The sequence below is a fragment of the Meriones unguiculatus genome, chromosome 8 (assembly GCF_030254825.1).
Source record: "Meriones unguiculatus strain TT.TT164.6M chromosome 8, Bangor_MerUng_6.1, whole genome shotgun sequence".
NCBI lineage: Eukaryota > Metazoa > Chordata > Mammalia > Rodentia > Muridae > Meriones > Meriones unguiculatus.
The window spans coordinates 122,012,605-122,029,868 of record NC_083356.1 but is presented as its reverse complement, the minus strand read 5'-3'; the positions used below and the strand labels follow the sequence as shown (position 1 = coordinate 122,029,868).

General features: G+C 46.2%; 2 protein-coding genes across 2 annotated transcripts in view; both read left to right on the top strand.

Annotated features, from left to right (window-relative positions):
* The window catches only part of LOC132655976 (myosin-IIIb-like), a 56,073-nt gene extending 40,635 nt beyond the window's left edge, over window positions 1-15,438 (top strand). The window contains exons 5-11 of the mRNA XM_060390537.1: window positions 284-388; window positions 1,067-1,150; window positions 1,965-2,167; window positions 6,643-6,741; window positions 7,445-7,559; window positions 14,151-14,277; window positions 15,182-15,438. Coding sequence (XP_060246520.1) covers window positions 284-388; window positions 1,067-1,150; window positions 1,965-2,167; window positions 6,643-6,741; window positions 7,445-7,559; window positions 14,151-14,277; window positions 15,182-15,438 — 990 coding nt within the window. The remainder of the gene's footprint in view (window positions 1-283; window positions 389-1,066; window positions 1,151-1,964; window positions 2,168-6,642; window positions 6,742-7,444; window positions 7,560-14,150; window positions 14,278-15,181) is intronic.
* Window positions 15,439-16,242: 804 nt separating this feature from the next.
* LOC110549836 (myosin-IIIb) overlaps window positions 16,243-17,264 on the top strand; it is a 159,775-nt gene continuing 158,753 nt past the window's right edge. Inside the window, exon 1 of the mRNA XM_021639253.2 lies at window positions 16,243-16,385. Within this exon, the coding sequence (XP_021494928.2) occupies window positions 16,254-16,385 (132 nt within the window). The 5' untranslated portion in view covers window positions 16,243-16,253. The remainder of the gene's footprint in view (window positions 16,386-17,264) is intronic.

Sequence of the window (17,264 nt, the reverse complement as noted above, 5' to 3'; positions counted from 1 at the left end):
TACAAGTTAACAACGATTGAATGCTCGCTACAGGCCAGGCCGAAGACTGGGTTAGCTCACTTCTTATCACCCAGAGGAGGGCAGTTTGGGTCCTTGACCAAGCTTGTGTAGCAAGCAACAGAGAACAGGTGTTAGGACGTTAGGACGTAGGCCTGCAGACTCCCAAGCCTTCCGGAAACAGTGAGGCCCCCTAAGGTGAAAAGCCTTGTTCTGAGCAATAGACAGTGAAAACATTAGTTGGTCCAGAAGGGTCCTTTTAATGAGTTGGGTTTTTTCCCTTCAGTTTTCCAGGCTTTATCATGGGGTGAAACGTGCCTCGAATCCCCCCCACATATTTGCATCTGCAGATAACGCCTATCAGTGTTTGGTCACCTTCAGCAAAGACCAGGTAAAGGGCTTGCCTTCCTCCCCAGCTGCTCACAGAGGTAGGACGTGGCCCATCTTCCATTTTTGTTCAGCTCTGCAGTTGCTGAGGCTAGCCCGAGGACATGGGGAATAACATTGCTGGACAAAGGACCTGGAAGCCTGAGAAGGCGAAAAGCTTGAGCTACATAACGCACGTGTCTCAGGAACAGTCATTTTCTCTCGTAAAATGCAATAAAGACATTTCTGATATGGACATAATGGGAACCCGGAGCAACCACAACCCGATTACATGCAATAGCTGTAATAAAACGGGATATCTAATGGTGTAAATGAAATCCCTTCCTATTGACGTGTCAGAGCCTTCACAACCCGTGTATGTAAAATGCTGTGCTCTCTGGACACCTGGCCCTGTATCACCTGGACGCTGGGAAATTTGATGGGTTAGGGCTAGGACTGATAGACGTCAAGTTCAATGTTAGTTGAACAGAAAGTTAACTCATACATTTTAATTGTCTAGACTTCTAATTCACAGCGTGGCTTATCCTACCTTTGGCCCCCTCCTCCATTTTGCTAGGCTTATTTTCCTTTATTTCTGTATTCTGTAAACAGATAGAGGTAACCTAATTTGGCAAGAAAATTGCATGGTAACTCACTGGACTCCTCCCTTGACTCTCTTTTTTGACTCTCTTTTCCTTGTCAGTGTATTGTCATCAGCGGAGAGAGCGGATCAGGGAAGACGGAAAGCGCCCATCTGATCGTTCAGCACCTGACGTTTTTGGGAAAGGTATGGGCCAATCTGCTTTCCATACCACGGCTCCTGCAGAACCCATTGTACGTTCCATAGCCAATGACAGTGCTATATTCTTTTATGTTTTGATCGGGGGTCACATAAGAACGTTTCATCTTTGTTACATTTGCCTCCTGACAGCAAGGCTCTGAAGATGCCAGCGTTCTGTCCTTACTTCATGTAGTGAGAGAAAGAATATCAACAGGGATTTAGTAGGCTGTGGAGAATTAATTGTTTTGTGTGTTTTCAGTGGGATAGAAACATTGAGCCACTAAGAAGGGAACGTGGTTAAATGCTGAGGTCAGGTGAGAGAGATCCACTGCGGTGATTAGGAAAATGGCAACCGGAAGCCACTGTGCAGCAGTTAAGGAAAAGGACAATTTCAGCCTTGATATAGGCCTGGAAGAAAGGATTGGCAAAATTAGTTTGGGAGTCACCTACAGTTGGCCTTAGCATATCACGTGACTAGGAAAGGGTCTGAGGACTCCTTTATTAGAGTTGAGGGTTTCAGAAGAGCACAGTGAAAAAATTAGAGAATGTCTGTGTTTCGAATTCTTCGTCAACTATCAAGTGCTAACCGTCTGTCAAAGGTTGTCTATGCAACCCAGCCAGACTTTAAAACTGCCGGTGAATCTGGCTTTCTGATTCATGGCACCCTGTGACTCCTTCATGTAAGCAACTCACAGGTTGATACTAACATTCCTGAAGTAGAGGTCCTATGGAAAGGAGAATGGGCAGTGGGAACGCGCAGGATGACGTTCCTGAGCCGCTGCTCCTGAAGGCTTCTCTTGAACGCTGTCTGTCCTCCCAGGCCAACAATCAGACCCTACGGCAGAAGATTCTCCAAGTGAACTCCCTGGTCGAAGCCTTCGGCAACGCCTGCACCGCCATCAATGGCAACTCCAGCCGCTTCGGGAAGTATCTGGAAATGATGTTCACGCCAACCGGAGCTGTGTCGGGGGCGAGAATCTCTGAGTACCTCCTTGAAAAATCCAGGGTTATAAAGCAGGCAGCGTAAGCGCACTTCTGTCCTATCATTGTGTCTTTGCCCCTGCCTATGTAGGATTGGGAATTTTGAAGGTTCCCATCTCTTCTTGTTCTTTAGTCTTCTTCAGTTTTTGTTGTTGTTTCGTTTTCCAAGAGACAAGGTTTCTCTGTGTCGTCTTGGCTGTCCTGGACTCCTTTTGCAGACCAGACTGGCCTCAACCTCACAGAGATCCGCCTGTCTCAGTGGGATTAAAGGTGTGCACCACCATATCTGGCTTCTCCCACAATTCTTTAAAGCAAAGGAGCAGTGGTAGTTGGTTTGTTTTAAGATTTTGTTTTGTCTTATGTGCACGAGTGTTTTACTTGCGTGTATGTCTCTGTACCATGTGAGTGCCTGTTACCCTAAGAGACCAGAAGAGGGAGTCAGATCCTTGGAACTGGAGTTACGGATAGTTCCAAGTCGCCATGTGCTTGCTGAGAACTGATCTCAAAGCCTCTGCAAGAGCAGTAAGTACTCTTAATTGCTGAGCCATCTTTTCAGCCCTCGGTTGTAGTCTTTGTTTTTGTTTTGTTGTTGTTGCTGTTTGCCTGAAAGGCAGAGTAAAGGGCTTGAGGAAGTCCTTTATGAATGCTATACCTGTTTCTCTTGAGTTGATTGTGTATGGTAGAATCTAACAATAATTAATTTGCACAGGCCTTAGAAATCCACTTTATCCCTTAAATGTGAAATTGTCTGTAACAAAAAGCACTGAAAATATTCCACATGTTTTCCCTTCAATTGGGAGATGAAAGAATGTAATTATACTCTATATCTTTTTCGTATTTGTAACTGCACTATGTACCTTTTTGTTGCTCTGATAGAATGCCATGAGTGAAAAAGCAAAGTAATGGAGGCAGGGCCTATTTGATCTTACAGTTCAAGGGGGTAAACATCATGGCTAGGAAAGCATGGTAGCAGGAACATGGGTCTGGATGATCACATTTCATTGGCACACAGGAAACCGAGAGTGAAGACAGGAAGTCTGGTCAGGCTGTCAAACCTCAAAGCCTGCCACTCCTCCAGCAAGGCTCCTCTGCCTAAAGGCTTGATCGCCTTCCCAGACAGTGCTACCAACGGGGGACCTAGACCCAGTGCTCACATATATGAGCCTGTGGAGGACATTATTCAAACTACAGCACCCTCCTTTAAGGAATGCATTACAGTGATAGGTAATCGTCACCAACACTGTTCTGAGCTCGGATGCCGGTTCTGACACTCTGTGACCTTCGGCAGATCACCAAACATTTCTGAGGCTCATTTGTAAAATGGAGATGCAATGGCCCCGGGGGTCTGTTGGAAAGACTGACAAGTTCATCTGCATAAAATTACTTAAAAGCACGCGTGAGACGGTCCGTGTCGACCGTGTTAGCCACTCTTCTTCTTCTTGGTTTTGATGACTGCAGGACACCAGTGTTTCTCAGGAGCAGGGCTGCAGACACACAGCCACTCCCTATTGAATGCCTGCTCTGTGACAGAGCACACAAGACAACGTCCCCCTGTCCGGAGTGCGTGTGGGGGAATGAGAGGACGATCATTGTTATAGGAATACATAAGTACAGCAGATGTGGTCAGTGCTGGGTAGCAATAGTGCTGCCATGGACGTGCTAGGAAAGTGAAGCTGGCGAAGAGGGGGCCGCACAACCTGGCTCAGGAAGAGGACTTGTGTGGAGTTGGTGGGGAAAAGGTGGAACACCATGACAAAAGCAACCTGGGGAGGAAAGGATTGTGCTGACATTTCCACATCACAGTCCAACGTCAAAGGAAGTCAGGATGGGAACACGCACAGGACAGACACCTGGAGGCAGGAGCTGATGCAGAGGCCAAGGAGGGGTGTTTCTGACTTACCCATTCCCATGATTTCCTCATGATTTTTCGATGTCTTACACCAATGCACCTGATGCAGAGGCCAAGGAGGAGTGTTTCTAAATCACTCGCTCTCATGATTTCCTCAGCCTGCTCTCTTACACCACTGCACCACAGGTCAATCTGGTAGGAGCATGTTTTTTTTTTTTTTTTTTTTTTCAGTTGAGGCTCTCTTTTCCTAAATGATTCTGTCTTGTGTCCAGTTGAGAAGAGGCAAGCCAGTACACCTGGGGTCCAGACAGAAAAATGTGTTTCCTGGATTTGAGATGCTTGGTCTGAGATCTGTGGATCACTTAGGAGTTAGCCAACAAAATGGGGGCAGGAATGAGGAGAAAAACAGAGGGGGCTACTGAAAACAGATCACACAGGGCTCTGAACCTTTTCTAAAAGACTAGGAAACTGGATAATGTGTTCAGGCTGGGGAGCGGTCACCCCTAACTTGTATTTTGAAATGCTGACTCTAGCTTCATTGGGCCAGTGGAGATGGGAGGGAGTCAGCTGATAAAAGTGGTAGAGTGGAGAACAAGAGAGACCAAATAGTCAGATGCTGGACAAATGGAAGCCACAGGCTTAAGACTAGTTTAAGAATCCAAACATTTGTGGGTATGGCTGGTGGGGTATGGGATGCTAGGTTTCATATTCAGCACACACGCATTCACACACACCACATACACCACACACACACACTCACACACATACCAATAAACAAAAGCTCCAAACACCTTTTCGTTTCCTTGCACATTGGAAGCTGCTATGAACAAGGAAAAGATGGGTGAAAAGATGGCGCTCCAGGTGTTTGAAGCTTTCCTGTGGCTTTCTTGGTCACTTGTGTGAGTTTCTCTCCATCGGCATGAAGGTTGCCATGTCCTGTGCTCCATGCTTTTCCTGTGGCATGTTGCTCATTGGCATAAATATCGTCTCAACTTCTTCATGTGTCATACAGGCCTCGTAACGCCAATCCCCCAAGGTTGTTAAGAGAATTGAATGGGGTGAAGAGAGGTTAAGGCTTTTCAGGTCCTGCCCATACAACTGTGGCGTTTCTGTCCTCACCCTGGCATACTGGGGTGTCCCATTCCCCGGTCCTCCATCTCTGGATGAGGTCATGTGAAGTTCTGCCAAACAGACAAAGAATAAACAACCTTTCAGGGGCTGGCCGCGTGTAAGACAGCTCTCTGAGCCCTTGTGTGCAGACATCTGTCTATGTGTCCCTTCCGTCTACAACTCCCTGCAACTCCTGCTCAGGCTTCAGGGCTTCACTGTAGGGTTAATTCCCTGGTGAGTCTTTGCCTTGACTTGGCAGAATTGATTTCCATTCTCAACATTATTCTTTGTCAGATCCCCCTGCTTATTCCTTGAAAGCCCTCCTCCCAAGCTCTCCCTCTTGTTTCATCTAATCCTGTCTAGAGGGAGTGCTCCAAAAGGGCTGAATCCTCTTAGTCCTATTTCTCTGGCATCTGACGTAGTGCCTGCTATAATTGGCATCTGGTACACTTATCAGTTGAATAATACCCTTTTAAAGCATCTATGTGCATTCCGTGCCATACTGCATACCTTAAAAACACAAATTTTGTCTTAAAAGAGCTCAGCATGGCAGCCTGCACCTTGTAATTTCAGCACCGGGGAAGCAGAGGTAGGAGGATTGCAAGAAGCCAAAGGCCGGGGATGTAGCTCAGTGGTAGAGCACGAGCCTAGAAAATGCAGGATCCTGGATCCAACTTCCTGTGATGAAAAACAGATAAATGAAACAATAATGTTCTGTGAACAAGTGAGTGAGAAATGGCAAGTTAGCAGCAACTAGAATACAACGATACCATCCTCTTGCCTCTGCATTCGAAATATCCCCTTCACATTAAAAAAGGAAACCCAAACAACAAACAAACAAATCAACAATGAAAGAGGTGGAGAGCAGTAGGCATTTAGGGACTGAAGAATAACTTTTTTTTTCTTTTTCTTTTTTGAGACAGGGTTTCTCTGTGTAGCCCTGGCTGTCCTGGACTCACTTTGTAGACCAGGCTGGCCTCAAACTCACAGAGATCCGCCTGCCTCTGCCTCCCTGAGTGCCGGAATTACAGGCGTGCACAGGGTGTCTGAAAGCATAACACTTTGGGAGCGTGCAAACCTCAGCTTTCTTGACTGCCGAGGAACTCCCACACATTTCTTGTCTGCGGCTTCAGTGAAGCAGGTGGTTTGGCTAGTTGCTGTGGGCTGGGCTTCCCACTCTTTGAAGCTACAGGGGCTTGTGACACACATGCCCAGCTCCAGCTCCAGACCTGGAGCTGCGTGGGGAGACTGTTCCATGTAATGTGAGCTGAGCTGCTTGCTCTAAATGAGCAGAGCTTTCTTCAGCTTGTAATGAAGGTATAAACACTTGAAGTGCTGTGTGGATGTTACTGCCTCTGCGTTTTCTGTTGTTGCTGTTGGTTTTTGTTTGTTTGTTTGTTTGTTTGTTTGTTTTTGCAATTGGGATGAAGCATATTTAATTGCCCGCTTACATAAATTTGTTGCAAAATAATATTTTATGCAGAGAAAGGAATGAAATCAATTATTTAGGTCTGGAAATTCTGGAATATGCTATAATTCTTTCTCAATTTATTTTCAGGGGAGAGAAAAATTTTCACATATTTTACTACATTTATGCTGGCCTTTATCACCAAAAGAAACTTTCTGAGTTTAGGCTTCCTGAGGAAAAGCCTCCTAGGTAAGTTTTGTTGCAAGACCTCTTTCTGCTGATGGGGAGGAGCCTGGAGGAGTGTTCAGTTAAGCAGCTGGCAAATCTAGAAGTAAATGGAGCTGTTTCCTTAACCGAAGACTCATTCTCTGAAGTTGAATATGCAGGAGGAGGGGGCAAGAGGCACACCTCAGCGCTTGGCATTTTTTTATTTTTAGAGTGATCAAAAGACATCAACTAAGGAGCACGCACGATCTGGACCTGGGCCCCTGCTCACACTTAGCCAATGGGCTGCTTGGTCTTCATATGGGTCGCCTGGCAGTGGTGGTCGGGCGCTGTTTCTAACATGGACTCTGTTGCCCTCTTTTGGATCACTTCTCCCTGGCAGGACTGCCTGGGCTGGCCTCAGGGGATGAAGATATGCTCAGTCCTGTTGTGACTTGATGTGCTGGAAAGGGTTGATATGGAAGTGGGGAGCTCTCCTTTTCTGGGGGAAGGAGGGAGAAGGGAAGGGAGACGGGGGTAAGGGGGATATTGAGGAGAGGAGGGAGGGGGCATCCTTGGACTAAAATAAATTTAAATAATAATAATTTTTTTTTTAAAAAAAGTTCAATTACAGCCATTGTTTTCTCCGCCACGGTATGAAAGGAGCCCGGGTATCTCCTGCCCCAGCCCACGGTGCCGTTTACCAAGTGAGTGCTCACCGTGTCGGGTCATGTTCTGCTTTATTCAGATACATAGCTGCCCAGACTGGAAGAGTCATGCAGGACATCACCTCCAAGGAGTCCTACCGGAGGCAGTTTGAAGCTATCCAGCATTGCTTCAGGATTATTGGGTTCACTGACAAGGTACGTGCCGGTTGACAGGGAAACTAACTTGGTGTGAATGTCCGGAGGTGGGTGTGAGGGAAGGCACGAGTGCTCTAGCTAGCTGGACAGTTTTCGAATGCCTGTCAGTCGTGACGTAAGGTTTATCTACGCAACATGTGGCCTAAGGATCCAAAACTCTGCCACTCCCCGAGAGCTTATTTAGGATACAGACTCTCTGGTCCATCCAAGAATGACCGAATCAGTATCTGTAGTAGAACAAGGTGCCTAAACGAACATAAAGGATGAGAGGCGTGGCTGTATAATTGACCAAGCACCTATCAGGTATCGATAGGACCAGACACCTAGCAACTGTTGCTATTATCGTAAATTCACCCTGGCTATACTAACAGATGCCCAAATACTGCAGAATACTGCGCTGTTCTGAGTTGACATTACTTCTGAAAAGAGCAATATGGGAGTGTATTGGTTATGCCTAGAACATATTTTTGCGAGTAGCTCTCTGTGCATATGACAAGCTAATTTAAACACTCTACACCCCTGCATCCGCTCTTTCCCCTAGCACGCTTGCGCATTGTTAACTATGGCTGTAGGCATGATACCACTCTCGTCACACTCCATCCAGGCTTTCTCCATTAAACACGTGCTCGGGCTGACACACGGCATTTGTAACTCCAGGATCAGATATTGCTCGATGCTCCAGCAGTCCACAGTTCCTGGGCTTCGTGCCACCAGTTTTGTAAGAATACACAGGTTCTTTCACTTTGCTGGCAAAGGGGGTGAGTGATTAGGAGGAAGGCTAGACTATTAAATCTTAGGGGACTAGTTTACCAAATTGTCTGTTTGCCTTGGGGCAGCCACTCCGGATGAAGATTGCTTCTGCAACCCAATGGTTTTTGACTGGTCCTTTCTCCCTAGCATAGTTGGTTTTAGTCCTAACAATACCTTTCTTTCTTCCTTCCTTCTTTCTGGCTAGCTAGTTGTTCATTTATTTCATTGTTGTTAACCTCTCACGCACCATAAATGGAGAATATCCCAAAAGTCAAGATAAAAACAAAATATATTTCTCTCAGCTCCTTCGGGGGCAGTTGAACAGGTCCCTCCATCGTTAGAGGATTTTTATGGCGACTGACTATCGGTGCTCATTTTTATCGATTATACATCATCAGAAGAGTCGATGGCAGGGGTGGGAACAAAGCTGTTTAAAGTACAAGTCTATGGCTGAGACCATGCCAAAATGTGGGACATATGTTCCTAAAAGGGGACAGACCCATGGTGAAGGGAGCCGGAGGAGGAGATGATAGTTTGCTTTTGAGAAATAAAGGATGGCGATGGACTGCTAGGATGCGACTGGCCCTGGCTTCAAACGAGAACACACAATGATACTCTGACAGAAGCAGGCTTCTGTCGTAGTTAGGATTTCTGTTGCTGTGATAAAGCACGAGGAACTACAAAGCGATTTGGGGAGGAAAGGATTTATTTTATTTTAAAGCTTGTCTAGGAACTCTGGGCAGGGGTCTGGAGGCAGGAACTGAGGCAGAGGTCATAGAAGAATGATCCTTACCGGCGTGTTCCTCCTGGCTTGCTCAGCCTGCTTCCTTACAGCGCCAACCCATGGATAATACTGCCCACAGTGAACTAGGCTCTTGTACGTTATCAGTCCTGAGAAGGTACCACTGGCTTGGCCACAGACCAACCTACTGACTCCATTTTTCTCAGTTGAGTTTCCCCCTTCTGAAATGACTCTGGCCTGTGTTGGGTTGATGTAAAAACTAGCCAGCACAGCTGCTGATAATAATAATAATAATAATAATTTAAAAAAACAGATGTGAATGGCATTTAAGAGAGAAGCAGTTAAGCATTTCAGTATATGTCATTGAGGCAGGCCATTCCCAAGCAGGGGATGGTGGGTACAATAAAAGGAATGACAGTGTAAACAGATACGAAAAGAAAGAAGATAGAAGGCAAAATTCTCGGTTTGTGCCTGGTCAATGACTAATGGGAGTGTAAAGGCCCATTGCTGTGTGTCCTCTCCCTGGTGTATGGCTGGAGTGGTAGCACATTACAAGTATGTCCCTATGTGTGTCTAGCCCAGTATATAACAGGAGCATGATGGTTTGTCATTGTGTGTACCTTCTCAGTTTATAACAGGGATGTACCAGTGTGTCACTGTATCCCTCCAGGGTGTAACAGGGATGTGGCAGTGTGTCCCTGTGCAAGGGATCTTCCCTGAATCCCACATTAATTCACTTGGGAATAACTGACCTAGGTTAATTAGCAGCTTCAGAAGTGCAAGGGAGAAGATGGATTTTATCTCTCTGACCCTAACATCTATGGCCTATCTTTGCAGACAACCTGTTCTGCTGGAATCTCGCACTTCATGTCATGTTGATAAAACCAGAGCAGTCTGACTAAATTCAGGAAGACTTGGTTGTATAGAGTCAGGCAGCAGATGCCAAACTGCTGAGGGGACACAATTTCTCTAACGATTTCCTGCCAGTCATTTCTCAACAGAGCTTAAATGAACTGGCCAATTCAATTACAATTATATTTCCGGTCCTTTATTAGAAGGTTCCTAGTTCCCCATGGGAACTCCTCAAGTTTGGTTTTTGCTTGTTTGCTTGCCCATCCTTCCCCCACAAAACCATACAACAAGATTATGGCATGCAAACCTTAGTGTGGACCCGGGAGGATGAATTTTAATTCCAGGACATGTGCCAAAAGCATTCAAAGGAATGCTCGACCCTGGGAGTACCATGAAGAAACTTCCCTGGAAGGAGGCCTCCAGTAACGATGGAGGCTCCATGCCAGGGATTTGGGGTTTGACCTAACTGAGAAGATCAGTGTTTTTAAATTTCTATGTCTTGAGCCAAACTACAGTGTTGCTGTTAAATATTAAATACTTGCTGGCGCTGCTGGTACAAGCATTATCCTAACACACTAAGTGAGTTGAGTTGTAGTGTTTAAAGCTGCCTGAAAATCTGGATGCTACATATGATGGTAGAGAGTGGGCATGCACTGCAGATCCCTGACGCAGAGGTCAGAGGTCAGAGGTCAGGGCTTTAGAGGTCAGTGCAAAATTTCTTCTCTTTCTTCCAAATATATCATGAATCAAAATAATACTTCTGAAAAGAGATTCCAAAGAGTTATATTATATGTTAAACTAGAAAGGATGGGATGCACTGATTTTTGAGGCAGTAAGTGTCATGAGCCTCTGCTGAGGAAGTGAGGAGGATGGTATAATCCTTAGTTAACCCTGATGTGGTGTTTAAGGCAGAACTGGGGAAAAAGTCGAGATTTAGAGAAAAGAAAGAGGTAAAGTAAGTTTCTAGGGAGGTGCAAGAAAGACAGTGGCCTGAGGTGCCTGGCAGCCAGGCCAAAATGGTTTCAGCAAATCAGCATCAAGTTCTTCTTAACTTTGGACTTGGCCTCAACTGTCTAGGCAACACTTGCCTTGGGAAGAATCGTTTGAGAAAAGGCCTCTGGTGGAGAAAACGTTCTCCCCTCTCTCACTGTCTCTGACCAGTGATACAGACTGAACTCCTCAGCAGCATGTTGAAATACCCGATTGGAGGGCTTGGTAAGCCTTCTTGATAAAACTCTTATTCTGAGTGAGGTTTTTATTGTTGTAGCATATAGGAGATCAGAGACTAGACATAAATAAAAAGATTCCTCAAGAAAGCCTGAGATTCCAGAAAAAACTGCGATGAGGCAAGAGAAAACAAGCGACAGAAGGTGGAAAAGGTTCCCGCTTGATCAAAAAGTTTTGGGGAAGGTGGAGTCATTGCAGGGTAGAGTGTTGGGGGTTCTAGCAGAGCTGGGCGTGGGGGGTGTTTTTGAACTCTGTGGTAGGTGGAGGTTCTTAGGTCTGAAAGCAATGTGTGATGAACCCTGAGACAGGTCTAAGGGAGTGGAAGAAAATCCCAGAAATGTCTCCCAGGAAGCACACTGAGGCTAAATCCTTTTTAAAGAGTAAGAGTTGCATGTCCCATCTCTGCTTTCTTCACTGAACCAAGGAAGGAGACACAAGGGAAGAGCCATCCACATGGGGTTCAAATCTAAGTGTCACTGAAGGTCAGTGGTAGGTTTCTACTTCTGTTGACTCCCTGGGCATAGCATCGAAGAGAATGTGGCCGGAGAAGCAGCTTGGTGAGCTGTTCATCTCAAGAGCATGCTCTCAGGCGGCCATTTTCTTCACACCCATCATCCTAGTGCTAAAGTGCTTAAAGCCTCTTTGGGGCGGTGTCATACCGTGTATGATAGGGACCATGTGTGTTCCTTAGAGGAACTACACTTTTCCTGAAGAGTGAGGAGGGGTTTAGAGAACCCATTGGGGAGGCTGGATACAGACATGGTAGACGCAGAACTCACCGCTGCAGCTGCAAACTCTCAGATCTGCCTCTGTAAGGAGTCGCTTGCTGCGTGCGGCAGGGCTCGCCCTGTCTTGATCACCGTAATGGGGGGCTGTCATGTTAAACCCAGGCAAGTTCTAAAGAGCCCATTTGGGGTAGGTGTTCTCCTCAGCCACTCCTAAGTCGCGTGATTAAATAGCGATTCTTGAAGTCTGAAACATGACATCTTGCCGGTGGTTTAAAAGTTGGAAGAACAATACTTCTCTATGGCAGGGGCTGGCTCAAGAATTCTCATTTGTCTTTGTAGCATTATCAGGCCTCCAGTAGATGTCAGTGTTACAGCCTGCGTTGAGCTTTTTAGGCTTTACTGAGTAATGTCTACCGGGAGGCTCATTTTGGGAGGCAATATTTATCAAGGGTTTAGTGACAGTTCCTATTACTTGGCTGCTTCGTGCAGCATTAAATCAAATAACCTGCTTGAATATGTTTTATAAAAGTAGTTTTGTTTATTAGCATCAAATTCAGAAAACTTCCCACTAGATGTTTCATTATTTCACATATAGAAAATGTAAGATTTGAATAGAACATGTATTATTTTTAATCCATTAATGGTACTTAGCTGTTCCGTTTTGAACATGAAAACAGAACTTAGATAATCTGAATGAATTTTACTCAAATTTTTGCCAACAAATATGTGAGGGTTTTTTTTTTCCTAAAACTCCTTATCAATTAATCTCTTATCCAACTCAGTGGCCTACAGTTCTGCTCAATCTGTTTATCTAGAGTTAGCTAAGGGCTCAGTCCCTCAAGACTGCTCCCACTTCAGGCACCAGTTGACAGCCCCAGGCTTTTCATATTTCCAACTGGGTATAAAGTTACCATGACCTTAATTCTATAGCTTGCTTAATTGGCGTAACAGTTCACAGAATTCAGAAAACAAACAAACAAACAAAAACCCAAAAACATTTTGCTTAAGGTTGCAGACTTGTTATAAAGGTTACAAGCCAGGGACAGCCAAATAAAAAATGAATGGGCAGTACCTGGTAAGGAGGCTCATGCCCCCTGGGCATGCCATCCTGCCAGCACCTTCATGGATTCACCGGTTTGGAAGCTCTCTAATTCTGTTTAGAGTTTTTGTGGAGTTTGCCACAGACACCACACACACACATACACACAGAGCTAATTAGTTATTGGCCATTGATTGGCAATTATCTCAGTCTGGAGCCCTAGTCCTCCCCAGAGTTTGTTGAGATCAGGGGACTAAGAGTTCTAAGACTGGTTCCCCCTTAACACCAGTTTCTGCAATTGCAAGTCTTACCTAGAAGCCTGCCAGAATTCACTTATTAACATAAACACAGGCGTGTTTGAAAGGCACCTGTTGCTGCAACAAAGCTCTGTTCACCCAGACAACTTTAGAAACGCCTTGTCCTAGGAGCTAGAGACAAAGGCAAAATACAGTTATTTCTTCTTACCTCATAATATCATGGCTTATTTCTAGTGAGTCTTTTAAAATGTGTGCTTGCTTGATGCAGGGCTACAATCTGTAAGTCTGAGACAGCCTCCTCATAAGCCATGAGTGAGTACCCTCTGAGATATTTTATAGACAGAGATACCTAAAAGAGGTGAGGGAATATCTAATCTCTTGTTTTGGGGGGGGAGGGGAAAGGCCTGCTTCTAAAGTTGGGAGCTGGGATTAAGTAGAGTAAAAGGCTAAAGAGTAAGTTAAAGGACAAAGAAGATCATTTCCCTCTTGGCCACTGTGCCAGGTGACAGAACAGCTCCATCCCACATAGTCCTTTGCTGGTTTAACAATATGGTGGAGCAGGTGGGTCTCTGAGTTCAAGACCATCCTGGTTTTTTAAATCAAGTCCAGGATAGCCAAGGCTACACAAAGGAACCCTGTCTCAAAAAACCAGCCCCTTCCCCCAAGCCTCCCCCCCAAAACAAAACAAAACAAAACAAAAACAAAAATAAGAAGACATGGTTGAAGCCAGGTTGCTGGGCATTCTAGCCAGCAACAGTGAGAAAGAAAGCAGAAAGGAAGTGTGCTCCCTTCCACAGGTCCTGGAACCCAGGGAAGCACACATCGCTTTACTTGTCTCATCTTTAGCACTTAGGGACATGGCCACCTCTGTGTATGCTCAGGAAGAGGGAGAACAGAGTTTGATGGACAGCTATGGTACTTTCAGCCGAAGGGCGAGGGGCTTGTTAGTTTGATTGGTGGTGTCCTCCAAGCGTGTCTTCTCAACATTCTTTTCAGGAGGTGCATTCCGTGTACAGAATTCTGGCTGGGATTTTGAATATCGGGAACATTGAGTTTGCAGCGATTTCCTCTCAACACCAAACTGATAAAAGTGAGGTGCCCAATGCCGAAGCTTTGAAAAATGGTAATTGATGCTTACACCTTCCTGGTCAAAGTGCGCATGCCTTTCATGTCCGAAGCGTTTCAAGAACCTGTAGGATATATTGTAGCTGTAACTCATCCTCCTGTTAACTCTAGAAGGTTCCACTGGCCGACATTTCCCAGAAGCAATCCTGTGGAATAGTAGCCTTCTCCCCTACGCTGCAGATGGCTTTCCTGCAGAAAAGCAGCCTGTGGCTGAGTAGCTTTACCCAGGGGTTCTCCACCTGATTTTCACAATAATTTACATTTTGAAAAGAAATATTAAGGTTTCCCCCCTTTATGAATTCATGGGGTCGGCATCTGGAGGAGAGAAAGTAGCACCTGCTTATTTTGAAAGTTCTACTAGCAATCGTGATGAAAGAACGGGTGAGGACTCTTTATTGATATCTGCTGGGCAAGATGCTCCATACCTTGGGAAGAGAGGCAGGAGGATGCGGGACCTGAAGCCAGCCCAGGCTGCAGAGTGAGTCCAGGACAGCCGGGCTACACAGAGAAACCCTGTCCCGAAAAACCAAAAACCAAATCAAAAAAACAAAACCCCTTTTTGTGTGTTAATCTGCAGCAGTCTATTTAGGGTTCCTATGACACTCTGTGTTTGTGGCTGTCTAGTCTCGCAATTTATTTGATAGAGGACGGCTTCCTTTCCCTCCTCAGACCCCTCCCTCACACCCTTTCTTACTAAGTACTTGTAGGGAGATTTCAGCACAGCGTGGGGGCTGCGCTGTCCAGCCCAGATGCTTCTTGGAGTTAGGGACCTTGCTTGTTCGTCTTGAGCGTGAAGCACCTGGCACAGAGGCTGGCACACTGTGGCTCCTGCAGGTGCTGCTTGGCGTGGGCTATGTGAAGGGTGGCCACACGTCTGGGGTCACACCTCCTCCTTGTTCCAGCTGCCTACGTGCTCTGCATCAGCTCCGGAGAGCTCCTGGAGGCCCTCACATCCCACTGTGTGGTCACGCGAGGCGAGACCATTGTCCGAGCCAACACCGTGGACAGGGCTGCAGACGTCAGGGACGCCATGTCGAAGGCCCTTTATGGGAGGCTGTTCAGCTGGATTGTGAATCGAGTCAACACTCTCCTGCAGCCGGATAAAAACATATGGCAAGTCCCCTGGGAAGCCGAGGCCCGGACACCAGGCATCCCTTAGCTCTACTTGGGTTTTCCTTAGCCAAAGGGCCCCCTCCAGCCCTCACCATTGAAAGTGTCAGTGAGAACCAGGACAGTTGAAGCATTTACTCCTGTGAGGAGATGGAGGCTTAGCAGGGAGCTGGAGAAACAGCTTCACCTCCACTGTCCACAGCTGCATCAGCTGAGTGTTCTGCCACCTTTTATCTCTGTAAAAGGGAAGTTAGCACATCCTCCTCCTCAGGGTGTTTTTAGGTACATGATACATTTTGTGAAACACTTTAAAGCACAGACTCTCTTTCTTGTTATTGCTACTACGATTCTGAGCTTTAGTGTTCTTCTATATCATAGAGAAACTGACACAGTTAAATCCAGAAGTCTCCTTCCAAGCAGGTTTTTGGGGTAGGTAGATGGAAGAATAAGTCGGAGAAGCCAAGGCCCCTTTGCGGGATCTGCATCTGAATAGGTTTTTGTCCTGTTAGCCTTTTTTTTTTTTTTTATGTTTATATGTTTTGAGGCAGGATCTAGCTCTGTAGCACAGGCTGACCTTGAAATCCCGACAACCCTGCCTTAGCCTCCCGAGTGCTGAGATTACAGGTATGTGTCACCATGCCTGGCTAATTTCAAAGGATTCTATTATTAAAGGACTTTTTTCATTTTTTTTTTAAATGGAAAGTTTATCGAAGGTTTCAAGCTGTTGTCCCTAGAAGCAGGAGGCATCTTTCCCCGATGGACCTGCGTGTTGGTTGACAGGTGGACTTGTATTCTTACTGTCGTGAGAGAGACGCGACTCTGCCTGATTGGTTTCCTTTCTCTCGCAGTAGTGCCGAGGACAGGATGAGCGTGGGCATCCTGGACATCTTCGGCTTTGAGGACTTCCAGAGGAACTCCTTTGAGCAGCTCTGCATAAACATCGCCAACGAGCAGGTCCAATACTACTTCAACCAGCACGTGTTTGCCCTTGAACAGGTAGAGGCTGACTCTGCAGCTGAGAGTGGCGGGGTTGGGGGTGGGTCCTGGGGTTGCGGAAGACTGACAGGCTGCCCGCAGTGTGAAGTAAAAACCTGGTTAGTCAGGCTGTCAGGTAAAAGACTGCAGAAAAAGCACTGGTGAGACAGTCCTGTTGAAATAAACAGGTTTAGTCCGGGAGAAGAAAAGCTCCTGCTTTCTGTGGAAAGGTGTATTTCCTCACTTGAGTGGAGCTGGTGACAGACCAATTATTTAAGTCTTGCTTCAAAATTCTCCCATGTGTATCATTGAATATGTTTCATTCTCTCCCATTTTGGCTAAAAATATCTGTACTGTTGTCCAAAAAAGTCACCCGGGCCCAAGACATGGTTCCTTAAAACCCATACTCACCACCACCATCATCATCCCCCATTGTCTCTTGCACCTGGTTCCCCAGTAATGAAGGGGCGTCTCCAGGCAGGAGAAAGGCATGGAAGTCTACTCCCCACACAGTTCAGTAAATCTGACAATCTGAGAAGACACCAGGGCCTTACACCCGCAGCATTAACCTCAGCAGTGTTCAGTTTCACCAGACCTATGCTCATACCTAAAGACTCCCTTCGGGGTAACACGAAACAGAACAAACCGAACGAGCCCAGTGCGTGACTCAGTCAGCTTTCGTGCACGGGGCGGGCTGGGGGTGGGTAAGGGTGGGCACACTAAACTGTGAGTAGGTAAACATAAGGACAGTGAGGAAATACACATGCTCTGGGTATGTCTGCAAACCTCCATCACCCATTCACCGTACACAAAACTTGACGTTAGGCATAACCGCAGTCCTGCCGTTTATCTCCCTGGGAAACATGCAGTTGCCAGGGGCTGAGAGGTAGCTTCTGCTGG